Source organism: Habropoda laboriosa, unplaced genomic scaffold, assembly GCF_001263275.1.
Source record: "Habropoda laboriosa isolate 0110345459 unplaced genomic scaffold, ASM126327v1 scaffold45, whole genome shotgun sequence".
Taxonomy (NCBI): Eukaryota; Metazoa; Arthropoda; class Insecta; order Hymenoptera; family Apidae; genus Habropoda; species Habropoda laboriosa.
The window spans coordinates 933,519-943,318 of record NW_017100168.1 but is presented as its reverse complement, the minus strand read 5'-3'; the positions used below and the strand labels follow the sequence as shown (position 1 = coordinate 943,318).

The 9,800-nt window shown below is 31.7% G+C and overlaps 1 protein-coding gene across 1 annotated transcript; it reads left to right on the top strand.

Annotated features, from left to right (window-relative positions):
* The first annotated feature begins 2,990 nt into the window (after positions 1-2,990).
* On the top strand, positions 2,991-7,299 carry LOC108578637 (WD repeat-containing protein 26). The gene is made up of 11 exons (XM_017942004.1): positions 2,991-3,402; positions 3,762-3,998; positions 4,659-4,818; positions 4,899-5,069; positions 5,259-5,432; positions 5,608-5,793; positions 5,879-6,145; positions 6,235-6,380; positions 6,456-6,664; positions 6,749-6,943; positions 7,160-7,299. The coding sequence occupies exons 1-11, from the start codon at positions 3,389-3,391 to the stop codon at positions 7,213-7,215; spliced, it is 1,815 nt and encodes a 604-aa protein (XP_017797493.1). The 5' UTR covers positions 2,991-3,388; the 3' UTR covers positions 7,216-7,299.
* Positions 7,300-9,800: the final 2,501 nt, after the last annotated feature.

Here is a 9,800-nt window from a genome sequence, read left to right as displayed (position 1 = left end):
ACTTCTAATTACGATAAATGCATCGGATACAATATCGTGATACGAAAAACTAGCAAGCATCGTATTTCGCGTAAATTATTAGCGAAAAATACGTACGCTGCTTATCTAATCCCCGAAGGTGTGCTCAAATGCGGTTCACGTTCCGCACCGAGATAACTTTTTCCAGATATAAACCAGAAGAAGTTAACCTCAACAACACTGGCTACACGCGGTCGAATGCGCGGGTGCCGCGAGTCAAAGTGTGCGCATGCGCATCCACGGTGGAATGTGCCCTCTCCCCACGTACAACCTCTTCCCGTCCCGCAACTAGCGATGGATTCGAGACGTTTTCAAGTACTTTAAATATTATTCGAAATAAAAAAAACTAAAGAATTCTCAAAAATTTTATATATAATATCAACTAACGAACAAAAATGTTCGTGTAATAATTACTATGTAGCTTTCTTGCGTATATAATATTACAAAAAAAGTAATTAACATGAATTCCGAAGTTATTTTATATTTGTATCAAATTTAAAACTTTGCAGTTAACAACTTCGAATTTCTCTTCTTTTATGACTCGAATACTTCTTTTAAGTATTACACATTTATTCAGACGGTTTAATGTTTCGCATGTAGTTCAAGGTTCTGACACACTTAAATTCGAATAATATTCGAGGCAATTCGAATCTTTATACATAGCTCGAAAGCTGGCATCAGAAAGAATTGAGTGGCCATCACTACGTGTGGCGCACCTTTCCCCTCTACTGGGTTGATCGCGTTGTCGGCCCTCGCCAACCCTCTTCGTCGCACTACAATTGTGTGGCTCACTTCACTCGGCGACGTGCCGTCGTACGGTGGCCGTCGAAATGTGTATGTATGAACGCGGTACACGATATTTGAAAGTGTGCATTCACCACAGAAAATTCTTTACGTGCGAATATCACACGTGCGTGCGCTTCTCAAATAGAAACCGTTCGCAATCGCGTTATTGTTTCAGTTTCTACAAACTCTTAGTTGGATGAATTTTCTTTTAGCGGGTAAAAATTCGATAAATCCTTGTGGAGAAAAAGTGTATGGAGAAAAAGTTACAAAGTATTTGTAAAAGTCTATATTTAATTTTATTAAAAATAAACACTAATTTAACAAAACATATAACAATCATAATAATTTTTATAGCATCGAGCAATTTTTATTATATTAATTTGACGTAAAAGAGACATGAATTTCTCTACCACGCATGCTCCACATTCAACATCTCTGAAGTATGCAGATGAATACAAAAATAAAAATGTTTTATAACGTTCGTTCATAACATTAACACGATATTTAAGTATATGATATTATGTACAATATAAATGTTTCACTATTCAGTATATGTTAACATTGAAACATTGAACATTGTACACGTTTTATATAAATCACGTTGTAAAGATATTTCACTCTCATTGCCCGCGCTTTTGAAAAATGGCGTCCTGCTATTTCAATACATTGTCAATTAAAGTAAAGACTCAAAACGATGATCTCACAAATTCAAACATTTCAATGTACGGATCTATCGCGATAGAAAGCTACGAAACATTTGATTTTCATCGCACGTGAACAAAAAATAGAATGTAAAAAAATGATTACCTCTTCTTTACGTTCCCGATGATTTATCTGAACGAAAAGAACATCCCGGTGATGCACGTAATCCGGTTAATCCAACGAAACACAAAGAAGCCTGCTTTGGGCGTGCAACAAGTGGTCGTAACGAATAAACACTTTTGTGTAAGAATACTATAAAACGCACAGATCACAACACAAAATCGCACGTTTGCCGCCGCTTATACGAGATTCTCTGATCTCACTGAACTTCGACGCGGATAAAACGAAATTCCTCTTTCTCTCTCACACGTTATTCGAACCGCGGGAAAACCGTTCTGATGGTATCGCAAACGACATTCTTACTCGAGTGAAATTCGTCAACTTCGTTGATAATTGTGATACGTACAAGCCTTTTGTTGAAATTTAGGGCACAGTTCTATAAAACGAAATATGTAAGGTTCGACAAAACACCAACACAACATACTGCACCGGCGGCCGGCGACTGACTGACTAGCGGCACACGCCGACTTCACATAGTCGACGAACTAACCTAACAGCGGAATCAACTTGCACCCCACGAAACTCCACACGAACTACATGAATTATTAAAATTTCCCGATAACATTCTATATAATGAACTGTACCATTTTGATTTTGAAAATTTTCAAGAAATCTTATGTATTCCAACTAAATCAATTATTGCATATCACGAGTTCCTTTGCATTCATTTACGTATAAAAATTAATTTTTACGATTAATTGTTGGAATTCTCCTAAGAAGTTTATTATAATATTTTGTAATTAAAACACATTACTTGTTGCTGTAAAGTGGAGTAAATCGTTTAACATGAACATATAAAAAAATGTATACATAAATGGACTATTTAATAACATATTACTAATGCAACATAAAAATGTTGAAATTGATTTATTTAATAGTACTTTTTGTATATTACAAATGTATAATGTGTCACAACACATTTTTTTAAATAATAAATAATACATTTGTTTACATAGCAGACATTAATTTTAAAACAATACACATTTATATACATAATCGAAATAAAATATAGAATTTTTTATTTGCTTTAGACTAGAAACATAATTAGAAATATTTGTATTATATGCACAAGTTAAAAACTTGTATAACATGCTAGTAAATAAATAAATCGTTAATAAATGATCAAATTACTTATGTACTGGTGTTTGGAAATAATTAGACTAAAATTTGAAATTTCTTATCAAAGCTTAATAGATAAATCAAAATGCCCGCTAAACGATATCCTAGAAGACGAATGCTGTCATCTTACGGTGAAAAGAGTAAATGAGGAGGTTCTATAAGTTTAGAAAGGGAACGTTTCTGAGCGGACATAGTGGGCGCCATAGTCAGCGGAACTATCTGCAAAGATCACAGTGTGACGTAAACGACGATCTAAACAAGTATCAGCTGTGTAGCAGTCATTGTTCGTATCCGTTTTGGCAGGCGTACAAGAATTCTGTTTTTCTTCGTTTTCTGATCGTCGGGCAGCAGGTCCGACGGGATAAACGGCATACGTATTAGTCAAGAAGACAAGTGGAAAAAAAGGGGGGAGGCTACGAGTTTTCCGTGCAACGCAACCGTGGCTGCGTGCGTGCTCCAGCCCCAGCCCCACCAACGATCTTAGAGACAATAATCGTGTGAAAAACGGGGCAGTACGCGCATAAGCCTGGCCTCGAGCAGCGAGTCAGACGACGGTGGACTCGCTCCGCCACCGTGCAAAAGGTCCCGTAGTTCTCTCCCGACTACCCTACGACCAGCGGACGAGCACCACACCGATCCTGAGATGGAAAACTATCGGTAACGCAATCAGGGCCCTAGATCATCGCGAGCGCGTAGTCAACACACGAAGGGGCTTACCCCCTTCGTAATGACGCTCTCACGTGTATCTTCTTCCTTGCAGAATCTCAAGACGTATCGACGTCGGATTTGCTTTCATATGTGCTGTCTATCAAGCGGTTTTCTTATTTCTTGAAATCTCCTCTCATCAAATAGTCATAGATCTTTTGTACACAAACATAGCATTTTAAAGTTTTTTCTATAAAAAAAAGAAAGAAGAGATACTTAAGTCAAGATAGAATGTACCAATTAGTACACATGCGTGTTAATATTGCGGATTACTATTGCCATCACGGGTAACATTTCCGTGTGCATGACAGCATAATGCAACAGCAGACTTCAAACGGTGGCATTTCCTCCGGGCTTCAGCAGAATGGCTCCACAGCTGACTCTGGTGGACCTCATGCAAATGGCAACGTGACACCGGAATCGGATAATGACATCAATGGTGTTAATGGGGAAACGAATCAGAATTTGGGACCACCGAAAGTAATGGACAAAACCAATCAAGATATTGTGAGACTCATTGGACAACATTTGAAGACAGTTGGACTTAAGTATGTATTCTTTAATTTGATTTCTGTATGTCTGCAAATTTCAGTGATAAGATGTTTTTTAGAGCAAAAGTATATTGCTAATTTATATTGTGATTATGATTCATAAAGCAATCTATATGATTTATGTGCTTCAAACAGAGTATTAAATGCCATAATTAAACCGTAATGGTTTCTTCTTTTCTTATAATAATTTTAAAAGTTTTCTTTGTTCCTTGAATTTTCTTTGTATGTATGCATTTATCAGAAGTATTGTATCACAACCTATCTGGACTGCACACTCTGTGGTGGGAGAAAGCTAATTATAGAACCTTGAAATATAGTCACCAGTATCTGCAAGTTATATTTGTTTTATAATGATGTAGGCAATGAAAAAAAGGTATATACATAATATATGCACAAGCAGTATTTAATCGTAATAAAGCACATTATTATTGCTATTATTAGTATTATTATCATTATTATTACTATTATATTATAATTGTTATTGTTATTATACTTAATTTTGATTGCAATCAAAAAATTTAAAAAAGTATAGTTATTTAAAAGTAAAACTTATCTGAAAATGTGTAAAAATATGCTTTTAATAAAGTTGAGTAATTAATGTTTGACTGTATTCTTCAAGTTTTATATATAATTGACAAAGTGAAATATCTTTTTCAGTCGTACAGCAGACCTTCTTATGCAAGAATCAGGTTGTCGCCTAGATCATCCTGCTGCTGCAAAATTTAAACAGCATGTTATGGATGGAGATTGGACAAAAGCAGAGCATGACCTTAGTGAACTTAAAACATTTTTAAATGGCGCAAATCAAAGTTTAATAGTAAATATTTCCAAATTTAAGAACCTTTAAATATAATTAAATATATATGCTCATGTTTTATTGATATTCTTTATTTATAGGAAATGAAGTTCTTACTATTAGAACAAAAATACTTAGAATTTTTAGAAGAAGGATTAGTATTGGAAGCATTACATGTTTTACGCAATGAACTCACACCTTTAGGGCATAACACAGGTCGTGTCCATCAGTTATCTGCATTTATGATGTGCAGTGGACGCGACGAATTACAGGTATTATATATGTTTCATTGATAATATTCTGTTACTATAATATTCTATTAATGTATTAAACATTTTATTGCAATGTTGTTTATGTATTAATGAACTTTTAAAGATTGAATTTTGTATACATATAGAAGTATTATAAAACTAACCTGTTACTGAAAATTTGATCACTAGCAAATAGACACTTGTTAACAGACACGTGCTGGCTGGGATGGTAAAGGTATAGTCTCGAGAGCAGCTCTAATGGACAAACTACAAAAATATCTACCACCCTCCATTATGTTACCTCCAAGACGCCTTCACTCTCTCTTGTGCCAAGCTGTGGAAATGCAACATCAACAGTGTACATACCATGTAACACATACCCAGGTATTATTGGCTTACTTCAATTTAATTTTCAACATTTGAATAAAATGTTTATATAACTTTAGATAACCTAAAATCATTTTTGTTTTAAAAAATATTTAAATAATTTATTAATTTCTAAATTTAATAAAAAAGTGTAGTTTATTTTTAATATAAAAATATGTATGTTGCAAATTAGACAAGCTTAGAAAATGTCTCGCTGCTTGTGGACCATAGCTGTAGCAAAGAACAATTTCCGTGCCATACTATACAGGTGCTCAATAATCATTGTGATGAAGTGTGGTATTGTAAATTTTCCCCTGATGGTCGTAAGCTGGCTACAGGTTCTAAGGACATGACTGTAATTATTTGGGATGTTGATCCAGTAAGTAAATTATTAAATATGACAAAGTAATAAATGTTTATAAAATTTAATGTTCTATATGAATATGATTTTCTATTAAAAACAGGAAACATTAAAAGTAACACATAGACAAACATTAGAAGGTCATACTTACGGAGTGGCATTAATTGCATGGAGTCCTGATAGCAGTCTTCTAATTGCTTGTGGACCTGAAGATTGTCCAGAGCTTTGGCTTTGGAGCATCGACCCACCTGACTATGATTTACGTGCAACAATAACTCAACATACCGATGACTCACTTACGGCTTGTGCTTGGTATCCTGATTCACGTAAATTTGTAGCAGGAGGACTTCGTGGACAATTCTATCAATTTGTAACATATCAATTACATTTATAATATAATTAATTTCATCTGTATAGTGAATGAAATAGCGCATTAAATACCTAAACATGACATTCTAGGATATAGAAGGTAATGTCTCAGAATCTTGGGAAGGAGTTAGAGTTAAATGTTTATGGTGCAAAAATGACGGAAAAACAGTTCTGGCTGCTGATTCGCATCATCGAATTCGGGGATACAATTTTGACGACTTATGTGACTTTACAATGTAGAACTTCAATTGTTTTATTATAAATAATATATTATACTAATATTATATTCACAAAAGTATTTAATATTACAGATTACAAGAAGATCATCCTCTAATGTCCTTTAGTGTAAATAAAGCAGATCGACTTGCGCTTCTCAATGTGGCTAATCAGGGTGTTCACCTTTGGGATTTACAAGACAGATGTTTAGTAAGACGTTTTCAAGGTGTTACACAAGGACATTTCACAATTCATAGTTGTTTCGGTGGTGTGAATCAAGATTTCATTGCATCTGGTAGTGAAGGTGAAATATTTAATATAAATATTTGTATTTATAGTGAAAGTGAATACAATTATAATATAATTAATATATGGAATTCTATTATAGATACTAAAGTGTATGTATGGCATATCAAGAGGGAGCTACCTATAGCAATTCTAACAGGACATAGTAGAACAGTAAATTGTGTGTCATGGAATCCCGTGTATCATCAAATGATGGCTTCTGTATCAGATGATTGCACAGTAAGAATATGGGGACCTAGATCATCTTCTCCAGAAAAAGTTGATAGTGACAAGACTGGTAAGTTTATTAAATTTAGCGTTTCTTCAAAACTATCGAGTTTAAATAGAATTATAGGATTATGCCTACAATAATAATATTAACAATTTTTTTTAATGAGAATAATTTCCAATACAGTACAATATTTTCAATACGAAACAATATTTATGAATGTAAAATATAAGTGTACAAATATTCATGTCATTAATTTATACAAATTTTGTGTTTAAATTTTAGTACCAATAGAAAGCAACTCCTCAAATGGTAGTGGATGGCATGAAATGGTATCGTAGCGAACTACAGTATATCAGTGTTCCCATGACTTCATGGTGTTCAAAAGACTATCATATTGATCGTCATACTGACTCTTTCCTGCCCCCAGCAACTATCTCTTTATGCCTCATTACTGTAAGTCTGGGTAAATGACTACTATTGAGAGTAAATGAGAGATGTGTTAGCATCAATTGCTAATTGATTAAGCAACTAATGATCGGCTGTTACTTGAAAACCTATTTCTTCCTGATTAACAGATTTTATATGAAATTTTACGGTTCGTTTGCCTGTCCAATTTAAATTTAAATAATTTGCTGATGTGAACTAATGATGTAAACTCTGAAAACGAAGAACAGCATAATGCGTTGGCTAATATAAGTTATGACAAGATAGAAATTCAACAAATTCCGTCGTAGCATTAATGTAAAGGAAAAAATTAATGTGCATTAATAAGCATTGAACAAGCAAAGAACATTGCGAAAAATAAAATTTGTGGTTTTGCGAGATCGTCATAAAAATACTTTGTTTTGACAAAAACTATGTCAAATTTAATCTTTCTAAAAAAATAAAATGCTGTAAATAACAATTTCATGCTTAATGAATTTCTAATTAATTTTTTAAGTCGTTGATGAAGGTGATACTATTCTCATTTTTCACTATATATGTAACTGCCATCTTACATTAATATTGTGTGTTTCAAATTGTATGCAGATGTCGTAAAAAATGATAAAACGTGTAGAAGTAATACAAATACTATATGAAAAAAATTTAATTTCAGTAAATAATTTGCAATGATGGATAAGTGAGATAAATTATGAAGTTTATACAAACATTTGAACTGTGTTATGAGACGTACAGTTTGATTCGATTAATCACAAATCCAAAAACTTAACGATTTTACTATAAAAAGAAATAAACTGGATTTGAAAGTTGAGCATGAATCCTAAAATTAGTACCTTCATTCAGTACTGTGATTTTATATTATTAAAATATACGCACTTGGTGTCAAAAGTTTACGAATATTTGCCTTAATATTGTCACAATCGTAAAAATTTAAAGATAGCAATCGGTAGAGTGTATAGATCTCGAATATTTATTTCAAAGCATTGGTTCCTTGATATTAATCAAATATATTTATATATCGCATTTCATTTATTACTAATATTTTGAGTTTTGTTATTACAAAATGATGAAAATTGTCATTTATAACTACAATAATATTTTTAAAAACTAAATTACTAATTTAAAATAAACTTAGTTAAAATTACAAATCAAAAATAAATACATGTGCTATGAATAATTGTTAATTAAACATATATAGTATTACAGCATCTTTTATTGCTGTACCTATTACATTTTTACGTGATACGTAAATTTTTGTTATTCTTAGCAAATCATATAATCAGTCGTTCTTAATTTTCCTCAAATAACTTGCTAATCATCAATTATAAAGAAAACATAAACATAACACAAATTTTTTTTTTTTTAAACATGATAAAGTTAAATGAAATATAATCATAAATGAGAATACAAGAATAAAATATTTGCTTTTCTTCTGTTAAATTTGGTAATAAATGACTAAAACCAAACTGGAGGTCTCACAGTATCAGAAGTCGTAGGTAGAGTATGTGTGTATAAATACTTTCAGAACAAATAATATTATAAACACGTTTACATAACAAGAGAAGTTTACATGCAAAGAAAATGTCTGTAGTTTATGCCCCTAAAATTGTAGTGAGATAATATGATACCAATCATTATTATCATTTGCATTTACCTGTGGTGCCTTAGCACTTTATAATCTAATTAAAAGTTTCCAGGATCTTTTCATAATTTTAATTAACATATAATAATTTGATATAGTTTGCAATATAACAAACAGTAAGTAATTAATTCTACTTAAAAATTAGTCATAAATGACATTCAAATTTAACATACATCTTCATCATACATTTTTCAATAACACATACTTCTTTCTAGTGATTTGTAATACTGATAAAGTAATAGTTATTGTCTCCTTATACATTAAGTATTTTTATATTTGTTCATGAAATACAGAAAAGCAATAAGGGAAATTCTTAGAAGTCTTCTTTTCTATAAGATTAGTATAATATACTAATTTGATATACAAAATATGCCATGATTGACAAACTAAATATAGAGATATGCATAAAAAGCTAATCATTTAAATTATTTTATGTAAATAAGGGGCGATAATATTTCGTATAATTTTACAAATTGAAGAAAGTGACTTTTTATTTAATTAAGTAGAAAGTATGAAGTGGATAATTCAAACGAAAGAGCTACGTTTTAAACAGTATTATTTTATGTTGGATCATACTAAATGATTTTTAAATAGTTTTGGACCAGATATGTATCAAGATTTTTAAAAAATTGAATGAACCATAATAATATTTAAGCATAAAATAATGATATCCTCATATAACAATTTGCGTTTTTACAGTGCAATTGAAGTTGTTTACTAGGACAGCAAATATAATTAGATTATAATATGATTCATCTTATCAAGGAAGTAAAACTTGTTGAAAAACCTTTATGTACATTATTATTATTATTTTGATAATTTTTATTATTATTATTATTA